Here is an 18071-nt window from a genome sequence, read left to right on the forward strand (position 1 = left end):
TGAACAGGGAAAGGCCTCCCTGATCTTGGGTTAGTCACAGTCTTTTATGTCCATCTGTGGGATCTCTCCTTGTAAATTGCTAGTCCTATGAGGAACCCAAGTTTATAGGGTGAACTGTAACCATAAATCCTTAGAATGTGCCAGGAAAGGTGCTGGTTGGGTGGTATGTTCATAGTGATTTCTTTTTTTTTTTGGGCAGTGGGAAAGGCTTCAGCACTTTATTGAAAGAAATAAATAAATAACGCTGTGATAAAAAGAGCTCAGAAGTGGGCTGTACACACTTTGTTAGTTAATCAGAGTTCACAAAGGGTTAGTACAAAAACATGGGCGACAGTGGGCTGTACAGGTCGCTTGAGAGCAGAGTGAATGTGAAGACACCCTCGCCGTCCGCAGCAGCTGCACAATAAATACCACATGTGATCTGCCCGTAGCCCCTGCGGCTGTGCAATGGCCATTTAAACAGTGAAAGTGCCCCTGGCCACGCAGACCGTCCAAACGGCTGCATGATAAACAACATGTTTACAAACAAATGTAAAACGATGATCTGGGTAAGAAAAATAAGGTCTTTATTAGTTGCTCGGCATTATTCTCAGGAGCCCGAGCGTCACCTCTGCACCAAGGTCTCTGAGATGGTCTGCGGCCCCCAGGATTGGTCCTCACGTGTGGGGGTGCCAGCGCCTTCCCACCCTGCAGGGCAGAGCTGGAGGGCCAGAGCTCCCGCCGCTTTCTCTTGTCCAGCTACCGACTGCCCCAGCTGGGGGCTCCGCACGGCTCTGAAGACCAGGTCTCCGAGTCGCAGAGACGAGGCTCCAGGCCCGAGCTGGCCGAGATTCTCACAGTGTTCTGATGGTCCTCTCACAGCCCAAACGTCAGGAACGCTGACATCTGACCCAGAGGCGTTCACGGGGCAGAAGAAGGCATTTCTTGCTAGAAAAGGAGAGCAAGGTCAGTCGATACAACGCAGCAGCTGCTGGAGACAGGTCTGCCCATTTCACAATGATTGCTGTGCAGCTGGGTGCGTTCCCAATGGCAGCGGCTGGTGTCAGGACCACGTCACAGACGCGGGGAAAGCCTCTTCTCTGCCGTGGTTTATTATTAAAAAATTAAACAGTGATAATTACAGTAAACGCATAATTTACAAAAGCCCTACATCGTTCATAGGATGTATACACACGAGCATTACAGGACATTCATCTGAGACTAAGACCAGACACAAGAACAGACTTGATTGGCCTGGACACACATGAAAAGGTAAGTAACTGTATAAATGGAGGCAGAGGTTTACATAAACATAAGAAACATTAAATTCTAAAATATTCTCTTCCTGGTATCCATGAATTTCTCACTGATTAAAAACTCTAATAAAATATCTCAGGGTCCATATCACAGGTACTGACAGTGGGGACTCCACTGGGCTCTGGAACTCTGTGTGTGCAGGACTCCGGCGCTGCAGAGTCCCCTGCAGAAGTAGTGTGGGTGCACACGGAGGCTCCAGCAGGAGTAAGTCCTGACTGTGGCGGAGTCCAGCCTCTGTGCTCCTGACACGCTGCGGTCCAGCTGCATCTTCTTGGGTGGCACAGAGGGCGAGGACAGGGAGGAGGTGACCCGGAAGTTTGCAGGGAGAGTCTCTGCTGACCCAGCAGCTAAGCCATGAACGTCCTTGAGTCTGAACTTTTTCCTCTTCGAGGGTGCTCGCCTAAAGGTCTTTTCATCTTCATTGAATCGTCGGTCAGTCCCCATGACCAGGAGGTTGTTGAACTCTCTTTCCAAGACAGAACGAGCCTGGGTGTTCTGCATGGGGATCTGTAACAGGAGGGCCAGCACGTTGAAATCGAAGGTCTCGTCCAAGGCCATGAGCGCCCCGTGCACCCCACTCTCCAGGAGGTTGTTGGCATATTCTTTAAGGCCGATGGACAGGATCCAGCGAATCACACAGTTGTTGCTCCAACCAAGCACATCTTTTACGTTATTCTGGCTTTCTTCTCTTTTCCTTTCCAGATCTTTTCGGTCATAATTTAACCTTTGCAGGCACATAACTCCGCACTGGAAATTGTTTGTGTGGAAGCTGTCCACCATCTTCAGCTGCCCCGCAGGTCCTTGGTGAGGTCCTCCAGCATGCGCGCATCCCCCAGGCACTCCATGAAGTAGCTGCGGTACTGTGGGAGGCCCAGGCTTGGCAGCCACTCGTTGCTGATCCACCCGTGGTTCACGTCCCCGTATGCAAGAGTCGTCTGGGATGTGTAGGGGGGCCGACGGGCTGGTCAGGGACATGATCTCCAGGATGGCCAGCCACAGCTTCAGCTGGTGCAGGGGGTTGCTGATGCCGATCTCCCTCTGGATCTCTGTGTCCGACAGGGCCGACATGATGGCCCCGCTCTTCTCGTTCTCTCGACATGCGGCCACATACCAGGCTGGCACCCCCACCCAGAGCTCCAGCCAGACGACCGCCGTGGGCCCGTCCCACTGTGCGAAAGGCAAACCTTGTCTCCGGGCTTCCTCAAGCAGCTTGTGCTTCTTCTGAAGTCTGCGATTTTTCTCAGCCTGTCCTCCCAACTTGCCGAGCCCCAGGGCATCTGGAGGTGAGTTTCCTGTCTCTGAAGCACCAGCTTGCCCCGGCGCCTCCCTGCCCACGTGCCCGGGGCGCGTCTTTTCCTTCTTGCCAAACAAGCTGCCGATGGAGGACTTGATGCCCTTCTTCTTGGGGGCTTTGTGGAGAGCCTCCTGGCTGCTGTTGCTGCTGCTGGGGTTGCTCGCCGGGCCATCCTGGGAGCCTGTCGAATTCCTGAGGTCCCTGATGTCCTCGTGGCTGACCGTGTGCAGGGCGCCTTTGTGCAGCCTGTCCAAGCGCAAAGACCTCGGGGAAGGAGGGGGGAACGTTTCACATTTTATTGTCGTCTTGTCATCTCGTACCTCTTCTTGGGAAGCTGGCAACAGGGTCACGATGCCCAGCCTATCCACTTCTCAAGCTGGGCTGTGCAGGATGCGTCTCGGGGTGGACTGACCGCTGTTTGCGGGGGAGGAGCCCGCGAGCCAGGACGCAGGATATGGGGGAATGGAGCTCATTGATCTAGAACGACCAGGGTTGTCCAGGCTCCCACTGCCGATGCGGCTCTCGATCTCCTCGGCCTGCTGCTCCGTCGTAGTGATTTCTTAGTCCCAGTCCTGGGAATGTTAGGAATGCCCCATTCAGATGGAGTGTGTGTGTGTGTGTGGGCGCGTGCGCATGTCTCAGCATGCATTCATGTGTGGGCCTGGTAGTGTAAAGAAGGCACTCTAGGTGCTCTTCAGACCCTTCTTGCACTTGCTCCTGAGGAATATGTTGGCACTGTGTTAGGAAAATCAGATCAGCATGTTGTGTTGTCCCCTCAAAGTGGTTCTGGAGCAAGGAGATGAACTTTCAGAGCCACAGGCCCTCCTCCACACTGGAGCCTTCTGGGTCAGGTGCCAAAGACACAGGGCCCCTTAGACCACTGCCTGCAGATGGGCCATAAGAATCTCTTAGGGAATGTGTTTAAATGCAGATGTCGGGGTCAGACTCCATCCAGATTTAATGAATCAAACTCTGGGGAAAACAGCCCAGGAATCTATTATTTTGAAAACTACACAGGTTTTGTTATATTGTCTTGTTTGTTTGTTACTGCCTTACTTGGCCTGTTCCCCAAGGGGTGGTAGCATCACTTAGTGTTGAAAAGTTCTTTTGGCTTCACCTAAACATTTCTTGCATCTTTCTCCTCTGTGTGTCCACTGACCACTGGCCAAGGCCAAGCTGCCAGCGTCTCTGGCTTGGACCACAGTAGTAGCCTAAAAGTTCCCGTGCAGGGACTCATCCCCCTCCAATATGTTCTCCACAGAGCAGCCAGAGTGGCCATTTCAAGTCTCAAATCGGGTTGTCACACTCCCCAACCCACTCTGACACTCAGTCCAGTTATTTTTTTCCATTGTTTTTAGGATGAACACAACATTCTTTTCATGACCAGAGGGCCTGCGTAAGCAGGTTTCCACCCACCTCCTTAGCTTCAACTCACAGCCATCATCCCTGCTAATAGACTTTTGCACTCAAAGTTCTCCCTAGACAGTCCTTCCCCTCCCTTTGCACTTCCTTCAGGGGCTCAGCAGTTATTACTTCTGAGAGAGGCCTTCCTAGCCTTTCATGGCAGCCGTTTTCAGTTGCAATTTTATATTGATTTACATAATAATTTGATTAAGTGTGCCTCTCCGTGTAGAATGTAATTTTTCAGGAAGGCAGGGACCACTTTTCTTCACTATTGTAGTCTTAGTGCTCAGCATGCAGTAAGCTCTAAATACAAGTTGGGGCAAAAACAGGTTTACAGTTGTTCATATGGAAAATAATGCAGCCCAGCTGGTGTGGCTCAGTTGGTTGGACTGTCCTCCTGTGCACCAAAAGGTTGCTGGTTCAATTTCCGGTCAGGGCACATGCCTGGGTTTTGGGTTTGATCCCCAGTCAGGGTTGAGGTACATATGGAAGGCAACTGATCAATGTCTCTCTCTTTCTTCCTTCTCTAAGCATGTTCTTGGGTGAGGATTAAAAAAATTTTTTTTGGGAAAAATAATACAATAATTAATAATAACACAAGAATAGACTTTACTTTGCATACTCACAACTGTAAACCACTTTTGCTCCACCCTGTGCCTGCTCTCTCCTCCATATGGCTGGGTTGGCAATCAGGTAATCTTTGGCAATCAGAGAAGACACAGGGTCTTGGGATGGATCAGAACTTTATAATCATACCCAGAGTTCCATTCACACATTTGTTCATTCATTCACCATGATATATGTAGTACTATGTGCCACTTCGAGCTGTGGAATTCTGGGCCTTCCTAGAGTCAGCCAGCACAGGGCGGGCACTGTTGGTAACGATTTGAACACTTGGCATATCTCACTTATCTTGGCTTAATGAAAACAAACATTTATTGAATGCGAACTAGGTGCCAGACGTGCTCCTTGTTCTTAAGAAGCTTATGATCTAGACACAAAACAAATGACTACACATTTATGAATTTCACAAAAGGAGCAGTTGAGTGTGCCATGGAGACACAGGAGGGGGTTCAAGTCCAGCCTAGGGGGGTCAGAGACAGGTTTCATAGCATAAGGACTTTTTGAGGGGATGAGTAGGAGTTAGGAAAACAGGCCATAGGGCACAGTCTAGGTGTAGGCTCATGTGGAGTGAACTTCGGAAGATGGCTATTTACTGAGCAGCAGAGGGCATTCAGTTCTGCCCAGTTCTCCTTCTGAATTGGGCTTTGGCCCATCCACACTCTCCATGCACCCTCTGAGAAGGGGATGAGATGGTTGAGATGGCCCCTGCCAATTTGGGTCTAGAGGGCGAATGCTGCACTAAAAAGGAGAGGGAAAGGTGTGTAAGGGCTCCCTCAGGGCACCCTTCCCTGACTCACCCATCACATGGGCTGTTGTGTTCAGCGCCACTCCCAGCACTCTTGTTCCAGCAATATTAAACATCATCACCACCAGCAGTTTTTACTCATTTCTTTATTAATGTAGAAAAGGAGCCCAAGGCAGCTGGACCAGTAGTACAAAGCACGGTCAGTTAATACTATTCTGGTGAAAGGGTTGGCTTTACAAAAGTGAAGAAGCAGGCAGGAGCTGCCCTGGTTCTGGGGACAGGCCCAGCCTACTGCCCAGAACCTCACAGGAGCACCTGGAGCCTGCCTCTGGGAGAGGATGATAGGTTGAGTGGGATGAACTGGAGACCATGGAGGACAGATGGCAGGGATGGAGGGCCAGGCAGTGAAAACCATCCTATGGCTGATGAGGACAGGAAACTGCTGGCATGAGGCTCCCCACTGGACCATGGGCTGGGGCTCCAGGTGGCCTCAGCTCTGGGAATAGGAAGAAAAATCTTGCCGGAGCAAGGGAATCCAGACATGGCCCTGGGTTTAAGGGCCTTTCTCTTCTCTTTCCACCAGGGGCCACCTTTGCTCTGTACTACAGGTGGGGCTTCAGGGCCCAAGGCACAGAGGGAGGCCCAGAGGCCTCCCCTTGGGAGGAAGAGGGGGCAGGGAAGGAAGCACTTGAGAATTCCCAGTTTAGACAGTCAGGGCTGAGACACAGGGCAGGACGACAGCACCCCTGTGCAATGGGCCTGGAATGTGGGCCAGGGATGGGCTCACCCTTGGCCAGTTAACCCATGGCAATGCTGCCTGCCTCGAACCTTCACAAATGGAGCCTGCATGAGCACTGGGTGTCAACAGACCTGGGTTCTAGCCAGTCTGAACTTTCCTGGAACAAAGCTCTATCACCATGGGCCAGCCATGTCCTGCCCTGGCCTGTCCCTCATCCACTGAGGGCTTTAGATATGACCTCTCAGGTCATGGGAGGGGCGCTGAATAAGGAAGCTCCAGAACCTGCTCTTGGTAGCTAAGTGGGAACTGATCCCAACCACACCCTGGATGCTGGCATGGGAGGGGCAAGGGGGTGATGCAGGAGGAAGATGCTCTTTCGTGGAACCTACCCCCAGAAACGTTCCAGAGCTGGGAGACTGTGGGAGTCTCTGCTTTGTCCAGGGGAAGAGAGGCTGCCTCCCCTTTGGCAGGGAGGGAACGTGGTTCAGTGCAGGCCCTTCACAACCACTATCTGGGGTAACACTTGGCATGGAGAGAATAGGGTGGCACTAAGTGACCCTTAATATTCTTCCCCTGGGGTGGGGAGCTCAAGGCGTCTTTGTGGCTTCTGCCTCCAGCCCTTAGCATAGGGTCAGGAGTGCTCTTCACTGTGTTCTTGCCTTGGGAGCAGCCCAAGACTCTGACTGGCTGGCACATGTTAGTTGGTAAGGAAAGGACAGAGGGGTGAGTAAGCAGACAGGGAGGCGACAGCGACTCTCTGGCTTTCTCCGCTTCCTCTAGCAAGAGCAGCTCAATCAACCGAGTCGCAGATCTCTTCCACCACAGCATTGAAGATATGTGGCTGGTCTGCGTAGACGTGGTGTGAAGCACCCTCAATCTCCTGTGGGGAAATAAGCCACCAGGGGTGGGACAGTCCTTTACTCCAGGCACTGGGAAGCTGTCAAACCATTTCTTTTCCTTTAGACCTGCTTGCCTATCACCCCCATAAGCACTTATTAGAAACAATGGTCCATTTTTCTCCCTGGATCTTGCACTTTCCTGTGGAAGCCAATGACTCTCAATATCCCATTTTCCTTCTCCCATGGCCACTCACTGTATCCTGCCTTCCACGCTAGCTCCACTAGTTCATTTCACCCATAGGTCTGGTAAACCAGGGCCTGCTAGGCAGCCAGCCTAATTAAGCACACTCATTAGCAAATGAGGGTTGAGGCGGAAAGAAAAAAGGGAAGGCAGGAGTGTGGTGAGAAGGCTTCACGCCAGCCTCTACTACTCGCTCTACTGTTCACAGCTCTGGTTTTGAGTGGGAATTACAGGGGGGCTGGAGTGGTACCATGATGTCTGTGCCTGACTACTGGACAAGAACAGAAGTGAGAGGACCCCTAATTATGAAAAGACAGAGAGACAACCCTTTCAAGTCCAATGCTCCATCTCAATCTGTTCATCCCTCTTTTCCCTGCTGACTCTCCCACCACCCTTCTCTACCCCGAGTTGCTCATCCATGCTAAGAGTCAACCAACATGTGCTGGCGTTCAATGCACAGCTTTTCCACCTCAATCCTGCTCCTTGGGTGGCCAACATACCATGTCTCGGACATAGGAATCCGGCCGCTGCAGCTTCACCTTTTCCCCCGTGCTGGTATCTATCCAGGTGTTGGCCCCATAGATCATGGTGATGGGCACATCTTTTCGTATCAAGTGAATTCGCTCTAACATGGGGCGCCGGGCCCAGCCGAAGGACTCCATCATGGCTTTGAAGGCCGTCTCACCACTTAGAAGCAAAACAGGGTGAGGTGATTAGTAGAATAAACCCCGTAGCATAAAATGTCAACTTGGTCTCTTCAGAGGCTGGGGGGGGCATCTTCACCATCTTTGTATGCCCCTCAAACCCTGGGTTTGAGACTCATTAAATATTGGTAAGATTAGGAGATAAGACTGAATCCCTAGAGGCCTCCTAACACAAAACAGAGTTAGAGGGATGCACTTGTGAAAACCCCAGGACACTGAATATTGTCCAAGAATGCAATGGATTAATATTGATTCAATAAATATTTATGTGTCATGCCCTGAGCTGAGAACATATGAACAAGACAGATGCGGTATATGCCGATCTGGAGCTCACATTTCAGCTAACACTTTAGGGATTAAATAATGAATTATATGATTCATTAACTTCACAGTTCCCAAGAACTATGAAAGGGTGGTGGAGTACTAAGGACTTAACCTGATGGGGGTGGAGGGAGGTCAAGGAGCTCATCTGAGGTGGAGTCTCAAGAGTGAGTACTATGGTATACAAAGGGTCTCCTGAGGAGATTCTGGAAAAAACATCAGTCTTGTGAAGACCTGGGGGAGCAGCAGTTTGTGATGTGTGAGAAGCAATGACTGCCAATCAAATCTACTTTGCTCCCCGGTCATTTCCTTAGGTAGAGCTAATTGAGGCCGTATCATGAGGGGTCTACAAGGCTGAAATGGAAGTGACTTTCTGGGCTGGTCTGTAGCTTTTTTGGGAGGCAGAGGAGGTTCAGGAGACAGCTTTCTATGAGGCTCAGCTTGTCCCCTTGGCACTCTTGGTCTGAAGGGGAGCCTGAGTTATGCACAGGCCACCAGAATCAGTTATTCCTTAAGATATTCAGTGCAGTGGAAAAATCATGGGCTCTGAAGTTAGAGATGTGACTTCAAGTCCTGGCTACACTCTTAGCAAGTCATGTAACCAGAACACACCTTAAGTTTCTCATCTACAAACGAGAGGAATTATACCCACTTTATTCGGTCATTGTGAGGAAAATGAAAATATGTACAAAGCCCCTAAGTGTTGGTGAAACAAAGTAGGTCTCCCCGTCCCCCCAATATTTTTCCATGGCCAAATTTCATGTTTTCCAAGGAAATGGTAGGAGTTACCTTGAGTTTGTCAGGGTTACAACTCAGAAACCAACCCTCAGGGGGGTATAAAATAAAATGATTGTATTTAAGGGGAGGGGCTGGTTATCATGGATGTCATCTCTGCTTCCTCCAGGACATGGAGGAGTCCCATTATTATATATTCTGTGGCTTAGATTGGGAGGGCATTCCTTATACAGAACTAGGTCTGAAACTGGGGAACATTCTGAGGAAAGGGCTAGAATTGGGGTGAGGGGCTTCAAGTGGGTCTGAGACTGGCACTGAGCCCAGTGGGGGCTGAAAGAGGGGTAGAGAGCAGAAAGCAGGGGGCTACCTGATTTGACCATCGAGCTGAGTTTCTAAGCAGAGCTCTTCAATTAGCTGAGCTCATGAGGAATGTTGGATGGACAGTTTCCATGGTGCCTGAAAGCTGTCTGGGTTTGAGGCTAATGCTCAGACAGTACTGCTGGAATGCAAATCCCCTCCTTTTCCACAGCTTTGGCCCACAACTGTAACCTGGACAGGCCTGGAAAGGGGTGGGGCAGTGCTGCTGCTCCCAGTGACCTTGGCTCCCCTAAGATGCCTCCCAGCAGCTTAGGGTGAGGCCACCACAGAGGAGGTGCCACCAAAGCAGCCTCCCTATATCAGCCACTCACACAGCATGGCCCGAGGGCAAGATTACCTCCCTGACTCTGCCCTGGCCTCAGCTGCAAGACTGTAGATCAGCAGACGTGTGGGCCGGCTGTGTGAGTAGTCATAGACATGAAGCTCTCAAGATTCTGGAGACCGCTGGAAATCTCCAAAAGGTTTGGAAAGAATTCCTGCCCCAAAAATGTTTCAAGTTGCACATAATTAAATTTTAAAATGCATACTTTTTCAATCAGCAATTCTATTTGTAGGAAGGTACCCTATAGACACTGTCACAAGTGGGAAGAGGAAGGAGGTTCTCAAGCTGTCTCGTGGTATTTCAGATTGGCAGTAACAAGGAAATTTGGGAATTACAGGTCTGGAACAGGAAAAGACTTCTTTCTTTTTGCCTTTTTAAAAATACCATGCTCATATCATTTTTTCAGTTAAAAAAAAAAGGTCTTTTCAAATGTTTTCCAGACTATTGCCTGTCAGAATAACTGCCTATCTCAACGGAAGAGTAAGGGTCACCTCTAGAGACAGTGGCAATTTTAATTAATCTGTTATGTTCTCCATCCCTTTGTGCCTACCCCTGGGGAAGTCTCTGGAAATGACCAAACCTGCTAATGCTTCTATTCTCCTAACTCAGCGATTTTCAGCCGGTGTGTCGCAGCACACTGCTATGCCACAGAACTTTTAAAACAATACCTGACTATTTAGTCAGGTGCACTGACCTCTTTTTCCCTTAGATTGTCAAATAAAAGAATGACAATAGTCAACACAACAATAGCCAAACGGTGTGCATGAATCAAAATTATACCTTTTTTTTGGTCAGATCAGCAAAATTATAGTTTTTGGTGTGCTGCAGAATTGTAGTCATTAGTTTATGTGTCATGAGATGAAAAAGGCTGAAAATCACTGCGCGAACTGAATGAAAGCTTTATGGAAGAAGAAATACAGCACAGAGTGATCCTGGGACAGTTCTGCAGTTTTCATTTCACGCTGGCTCTGGGCGCAGCTCTCACCTGGGATTTTGCGCGTTGCAGTGGTAGATATACTCCGATATAGTATCATCTTCAAAGAAGTCTGCAAACTTGCGCTTGAAGTCTGGTCGGAATCGCTGCACCAGGCCAGGCCCTGGGAGGGGATAGGAGACCATGGAGAGGCCAGTTTGGGCGGTGGGGGAAAGACTCCTGCCTCTGCACGTTTCAACAACTTTCACCAAACATTATTTCACCTATTCCTGAGACCCTTAGGGCCTTTTAATCTTAAGGTAGTGAATGAAACCAGACCACCTCCCAAGAGTCCGCTCATGTTCAGGCCTGTAACATAACACCAGTGGAGAGGCAAACTTAACCCTGGCATCTCAGACTCGGGACACAGTTTTAGAGCAATCTGTTCTCTTCAACTTCTTTATATAGTTCATGAACAAACAGGGGACCCAAAACAGGATATAAAAATTGGGCCTACTGTTCAACTCCTGACCTTTCTCTCTCTGAATCTAAGAAGCAAGGGGTCAAAGGGAGGACAGCCAGGATCCCTCGGGGCCCTGGCCCTCCTCCATGGCTGCCAGCCAACTGCCACCACCACGCTGGCTCAGATGCCCATGCACAAACCTGGCCAGGCGCAAGTCTAAAAATGGGGAGAGTGGTGAGAGCTGGGCTTCTCCTAAACTCCTACCTTCTCCTCAAATGCTCATTTTTCTCTTTTATCCAGAGCCATTCTGTTTCTCATGAAGGCCCTAGAGAGATAACTCTTATTTAGCCATTAGCAATTAACTCGCAACAATTGGCTATTGAGCATTACTATGTATACATAAGCCATTACTATAAAATAGAGAGCTCACCAACCTTTTCCATAAAGGGCATCTGCTTTTCACTTCATCAGAGTCAATAGCTCCCCAGAAAGTTAGGGTGCTGGCAGTCTGAGGTCAGAAGCCTGGGACCTACTGATTTCACTTAGTCTGGCTGGCTCCCCCGAACTCCTGCCCTCCCTTCAGCCACAGAATTTGCTGGCGGCTACTCAATGGCGAAGCTGTGGTGTCTGACTGGAATAGGGCACGGTTTAAGGAGCTTGCCTGACACTGTAGGTTGTGTTGGAGGCTCTGGTTCTGACATCTCCCTGCTGCAGGTTCTGGGTGAGCTGCAGAGGTGGGAGCCAGCGGTGGTGACTGTGCTGAATCGCCAACAGGTTGCCATAAACTCACACACGTAGCATAAGAGTTCAGCAGAGGAAGAGCCACCTCACGGCCCCTTTCTTTCTCTCTCTGGGGGTCTAACCAAGGCACAGAGTAGTAGTTCTGCTCCATCTCTCCCTAGTATAGGAAAGCTTTTTCCATGCAAATAAAGGAAAAAAACAACTTTCTGAAACTTCAAAGAGATCTGGTCCAGATTAATTGCTTTAAATGACAATGCTAGGCCCATTCCCACTTTTCAAGAACAAGCGGGGATAATGGGAGTCCAGAAGCAGTAGGGCTTCTAGAATGGGACAGCTTTCGTTTGAGGAGATAGTTTCTTCATCTGTAGGCTACTCACTCCAGGGCCCAGCTACTCACCCCAGGGCCCAGCTACTCACCCCAGGGCCCAGCTATTCGAAGCACAGCCAGTGGATTGGACCGCCCTAGGACAGAGGCCACAGCCTTCAACCAGGTTGGGGGTGCACGGATCTCACTGGGGTCAGTTGGTCGGAGGGGAAAACCCCATGGGTCCACCAGGATGAGGTGTTTAACTCTACAGAAGGACAAAGGAGAAGCTGTACTTGCTTGGAGGTACCATAGCCCTTAAGTCACCCAGGAAGAAGAGAACTATTGGAAACTAACACTGGAAGGTTTCTGGTAAGGCAAGGAGTTAGGTAAAGACCGAGAGGGTGGCTCCTCCTTACCTTTCTGGATACTTGATAGAGTAAGAAGTGGCGAGGAATCCTCCCAAACTGTGCCCCAGGAGGATCATACTGGGGATCCCCATGGTCTCCCGCCACGTCTCTATTGAGGTCACAAACTCATTCTCGGCCCCTTCTGGGTCCCTCGGGAATGTTGGCCTGGAGCTTCGCCCGAAGCCAAGCAGATCGAAAGTGTGCAGCGTGCGGCGGGCACTCAGTGAATCCATGTTGAGGATCCAGAGGCCCACACCACCCCCGAAGCCATGCACCATCACCAAGGGGGTGCGGTCCCTGAGCTCGGGGCTCACGGTCACCGTCCAGATCTTGTTCTGGTTTGGGAGAGACACATACCGGGCCAGGAACTTGTTCTGGAGACCTGGGGAGAGGGGATTCAGGGCAGAGCAATAAGTCTGTTTTCTGACAGCAGCATCATTTTGCCTGGACTACCGCTCTTCAGCTTTGTCCTTCCATTCCCAAACCTCTTTCCTTTTATAACCCTTTCACCACACACCCTACGAGTTCAACTCCGAGTACGGTTTGTAGACTATCTAGTCTGTAGGTAATAAGAGTGGCCACCTTATTCCTCCAGGCTGTTTGCTTGGCTCCCTTTGGGCCCAGGATGGCAGTGACCCCACCAACGTCACAGAGCTCCTGCATCCATTGCTCTTGTCCCTGTGTGCTTGGGGCTTGGCAGATGGACAGAAGTGTCCCCACTGAGGGTATGTGGGAGGGCAGCTTCTAAATGGAATTGAGCCAGGGGAGAGGTGATGGGTGTGAACTGAGCCATGGGCTTATTCCTCTTAGAGACAGACCAAGGTGGGCAGCACTTGCTCTGCTGGTGTGAAGGAAATTACATGACAGAGCTGCCTGGGGAAGTCACGTGGATCCTGGACAGAAGCTTGAAAGCTGCAGCTGTTCATCAGTTGTATTTACTCAGGCCCATAAGAGAGGGTAGCCATGGCTGGGGAAGTAGTACAGGGTGGATAAGATCATATGAGAAACGCTGGGAGATGTGGCCCAAGGGCCTTGTTTGAGCCAGTGGCTGCTGGTGCTCATGGGATGCTCTGCCCCAATACAACACTGCTCACGAGAGCTGGTCTGTGGGAATCCCAAACTCCTGTTTCAAACCAGGGAAGTGGTGGGGAAATAGTAATATTAGACAATATAGGACTGCTTGCTGGTCCTTGGGTAGTGAGGTGGTAAATCTAAGAAGTGCTTGTGTGTTTGGAAGAACAGATGGAGAGAGGACGAAGGGAGGAGCAGGAGGAGAAGAAGGGAAGGAGAGAATGTGTATTTGTGTGTGTTGTGTGCTAATAGTTGGTACAGGGTTGGAGGTGAAGTTGTGGGATGTGGCAGGAGCTAGCATGATGGGCAGGGAGGGACATGTTGAGGAACCATTAGAATAGAATATGGTGTCCTTTGTACAAATCTCTTCCCTTAGATCACTGACAAGCCTTCCTCCCACTCCCAAGCATTGCTAATCAGGAGTCAGTGGGCTCAGTGTACCAGGCTATGGGAAGATCCTGTATCCTTAGGCTCAAGGGAGATGGCACAAGCTGTCCCTTCTACTTACACTGGAGGATCCTGGCTTCCACATTCTTCAATTGAGACATCGAAGTGGGGCGCCAAGCCGGCAGCCAGCTACTCAGCCAGCCTTGAGGCCTGGGACAAAGAGACACAGAGATGCTCATTGGCAACATTGGAAAGGAAACATTGATGCCCTGAGCCCTGCTGACAGTTACAAAAGAGTTATCAAGGTACAGGGTGTTTTCCAGGCTCAGGAGACCTCCCACTATGGCAGTCAGCAATTCCCTCATGGCCTGATAGACTGTTACTCTTCTCTGGTAAATGGCTATTAACAACATGCCCTTTATTTCAAAGATATGCAGAATATCATGCCCGTAGCACTTTATAGTTTACAAAGCACTTTAATATTTATCTCATCGGAGCTTTACAATCCCTTTTTTCACTGGTTTTCATGTTTGGAGGTTATAAGGGGGGAAAAACCACTTTTAACTAATGTTTCAGTTTATCTTTTGCTGTCCCCAGGACTGAATGTTCCTTTACAGTAGAACAAGTTCTCATGCCACCTGCGCTCCTGGCAGGGCACTGCAGTTTGTGTGTGCCCTCTTCCAAGCCCCTGGAAGTATAGAGCACTGTCAGTGCACAGCTGTGCTCTCAGGCAATCCTTGAGCAACAGGTGGGATAGGCAGGGAGCAAGAGGTGGGAGACCTGGGTTCAAGTTCTATGGTGAATCACTGACTGGACACAGGTTGCCTCTGGCCTTGTTGTCCAGATTTTAAAATGAATAGTCCTTATCTCCCATGGCAGGCAATGAAACAGATAAGATAATCTATTTTGCTTTCTCTTTCACATCCACAGGGCTTTAAGTCATTGCAGAGTAGAAGTTGAAAGCATCAGTTTTAGAATAAAAAAAAATCTTGGATCTGAGTCACAGTATTATCATTTAGGAGCAGAACGGCTTTGGCCTGATAAAGAACCTGTCTTTGAGTGTTTAGATATGTAAGGGAACTTATAAGGTGCCTGGGACAAATTAGATGCTCAATGAATGAGTTTTTATTATTCCTTTTCCATTGCATATGATATTTCTCTTTTCTTGAACCGCCTAGGTAAAGAGGGTTTTAGGATGGCACTACCAGCTGTAGGAAAGGCCTGTGAACATTGGCAGAGCCACCCAGGGGCATTCTGTGGGAGAACAGAGGAACCACTGCTAACCCCCCTTAGCGCCCACTGGGCATCCTGGTATATCATTTGAAGCACAGAGCTTTAGATTAGGGTGGTTCCTTAGAAATCATCTAGCTCAGCCTCTTTATTTTACAAATGACCAAACCAATGCCCAAAGAGGTCATATGGCTAATTAGAAAAAGAAGCAGAACTAGAAAACCCAGATTTCAAACCCAGGTTTCTCTGTACTTCTCTAGAAGTTCCAGCCTCAGCTTTTCAAGGCCATACATGAATACTTACAGCTTAGAACATAATTTTCACACTGGTCTCTGGTTTCTGAAAGGAGGTGTGACCTAAAGCCAGATGGCCAGCATTCTAATCCTGGCACTGCCACTTACCAGCAATGTGACTTTGGCCTTTCTGTGTCAAAGTTTTCTCACCTTTAAAAGGGAGGTAATAACAGTATCTACCTCATAGGGTTGTCATAAAGATTAAATGAGTTAATGTACCTAAAATACATAGAATAATGTCTAACACAAGATATATTCCCAATAAACGTTTTCCCCCAGCTAAATCATAAGCTGTTTCGTAGTGTTTTGCAAGTAGCAAGTCTCAATGACTGTTTGAGGTCTGAAAGAAATACTGAAGTTGCAGCTGAGAGTGGTACATCAATGACATTATAGCCAGATGGGTTGTCCATCTCATCAATCAAATCCTATGGAAACTCAGAACCCTTTTAATTCTCTACTGGAATTCCTTGTAAACTTGAAGCATGTGCACTGAACCACAAGAGTTTGCCAGTCTTAAGAGACAAACTTTCTCTTCACATCATAGAGACTGACAAATCAGACGGTAGCATCTGGATCCCACATTGCAGCACTCAGGAGAAATGGTGTTCCATGGAATAGCACTATGGGCTGCTCAGCGGGTATTCAGGGGGCCTTACTTTGCCTCTCTTCTTCACCAAAAATGTTATAGGTGCAGCACTGGAAATAGTGCCTGGCACACTGTATCTGCTTAATACAATTGGGGAGGTGAGGGATGGGGATAGGGTGATTCTGGCAAAGAGCAGAGAAGCTGCTTAGGCATGAACTTAGCTTGGCTGGGGTGGTCTCTTCCCTCTAGAGAATTTTTATTGTGATGGGGGTAAGGCAGAAGGGGTTCTGTGCTGGGTCAGAAGCCTGTTCTGGGACTCTGTGATCTTGGGCAAGTCTCCTAACTTCTATGGGCACTGGCTTCTTCATTTGTAAAAAAGAGCTGAACTACCTGCATCTCAACCAGCTCTAATATTGTTTCCCTAAGTCACTGTAGCGATTGTACATTTCTTCTCGGAAAAGTTATCTTAGAAAGCAACACTCTCCTGGGCAGTTTCTTCAAGCACTGGAAGCTATTAGTGTCCTAAAATTAATTCGTTGTGCAAGCTGCCAGTTAGGCTGCTCTGAAAAGGGGGAACATGGGGCCCACAAAAGGCCCCGTTCTGGTGAAACCAAGGCTTGGCTGGGAGCTGAGTCATTCTTCTGGAAGCAACTTTGCCTGGCTCCTAGGAGACTGCAGCCGGCTAGTCACACCATCTACAGGTGGCTCCCCAAACCTGATGCCGTTGAGACGGTGGTAACAAGCCCCCAAAGCTCTTCATTTTGAGACCACAGCATAAAAGATACAGTTACAAAGATTAAAATCATTATCCACTAGGATCGCAAGCTGCAAAGTGTCTCGGTGAGTGAGTGCTAAAGCCAGCTTGCAAGCCCATCCATTATTCCAATCAGACAAATTCCAGCGCGGTGGAGCCCCCCCCCGGGGCCCTCCCCACGCCCGCGAAATGAGGCTCTTTCCACCCCCCGGGCATAGCCCCACGAGCAGACCCGGCCGCTGCCCCCTCAAGCGTGCTCGGGAGGCTCTCAGACGTTCCCACTGAGTGTAATCCCGGAGTACGGCGGGCGGAGGCGAGCACCGAGCGATCGGAAGACTAACGCGGGAAGTTCCCACCCCGAGCGGCGGGCGAACTTATTCCCACCGCGCCCCAAGCCCCGCCGCCGCCTCGCGCGGGCAAAAGCGCAGCAGCCGGCGCGGCCCCCGCCCCCCGGAGGCCGACCTGAGACGGGAAAGGCGGGAAGGTGTCTAAAGTGCTCCTCAGCCACAGACAGTCCCGGGGTCGCGGCCCGGAGAGAGACAGAGAAAGAGAAAGAGACAGGATTAACTCACTGCTGCTCCAGATCATCGGCCATAGTAAACAAGCCCTGCCGGGTCGAGCCGAGCCGGCCCGTCCCTCCTCCTGACGCCAGCACCAGCTGACCCAGAAAAGGGTCGGCTAACCAAGTGGGGCGTGGCCAGCGCGGGACCGGGAGGCGGGGCCCCGAACCCCGAGGCTTGGGGTCTGGAGCGGCGGCGGGCGGGGGGGCCTCGCGCTCCGGCGGAGCTGGACCCCGACTCTGGGCTCACGTTTGGGAGACGGAGAGGGAGGTGAGCGGCAAGTACTCAGACGCCCGAGTCCCCCGCGGGAGCTCCACCAGCCTCCGTTCTCATAATAAAAAAGTGACAGAACCCACCCTGCAGGATCGCGCACACTTTTTGGGCTTCCCTGTGACACAGCGCCTCCTGCCCCCGCGTTCGTCCGAATGAGACGCTCAGGATGCTTGGGGAGACCACCCCCCTGGCTCCTTGCTCCTGCAAAGGGCCTGGCCCTAAGTAGATTGTCAGGTTTCGTTTCTTTAGGAAACCAAACTGAAAAACAGGATGCCTAGTTAAAACTGAATTTCAGACAAACAAGTACTTTTAATAGAACGAAGATGTCCCGTGTAATATTTGGGGGCATCACTGGGCATCCTGTATTTTATCTGGCAACCCTAAACCTAAGCGACATATGTCAAGATGCAATTCCTTTGCTCTGGAGATTCCCCAGCCTGGTTT

At 50.0% G+C, this 18071-nt stretch overlaps 1 protein-coding gene and 1 pseudogene across 4 annotated transcripts; both read right to left on the reverse strand.

The window, feature by feature from the left end:
* Positions 1–604: 604 nt before the first annotated feature.
* On the reverse strand, positions 605–5482 carry LOC308548937 (liprin-alpha-1 pseudogene; annotated as a pseudogene). The gene is made up of 3 exons: positions 5416–5482; positions 1398–3149; positions 605–927 (listed from the first exon to the last, which is right to left on the reverse strand). The product of its transcript is annotated as a liprin-alpha-1 pseudogene (transcript).
* Positions 5483–5490: 8 nt separating this feature from the next.
* ABHD4 (abhydrolase domain containing 4, N-acyl phospholipase B) lies at positions 5491–17453 on the reverse strand (the record flags this gene model as incomplete). 3 transcript variants are annotated; one of them, XM_081131710.1, is made up of 7 exons in its annotated part: positions 5491–6982; positions 7683–7869; positions 10628–10739; positions 12177–12331; positions 12483–12855; positions 14053–14141; positions 17367–17453. In XM_081131710.1, the coding sequence occupies 7 exons, from the start codon at positions 17387–17389 to the stop codon at positions 6893–6895; spliced, it is 1029 nt and encodes a 342-aa protein (XP_080987836.1). In that variant the 3' UTR covers positions 5491–6892. The 3 variants fall into 3 exon arrangements, with proteins under 3 accessions (XP_080987836.1, XP_080987837.1, XP_080987835.1); XM_081131711.1 differs by having other exon boundaries at positions 17257–17437; XM_081131709.1 differs by lacking the exon at positions 17367–17453 and having other exon boundaries at positions 14053–14344.
* Positions 17454–18071: the final 618 nt, after the last annotated feature.

Source organism: Miniopterus schreibersii, assembly GCF_964146895.1.
Source record: "Miniopterus schreibersii genome assembly, chromosome: 1".
Taxonomy (NCBI): domain Eukaryota; kingdom Metazoa; phylum Chordata; class Mammalia; order Chiroptera; family Miniopteridae; genus Miniopterus; species Miniopterus schreibersii.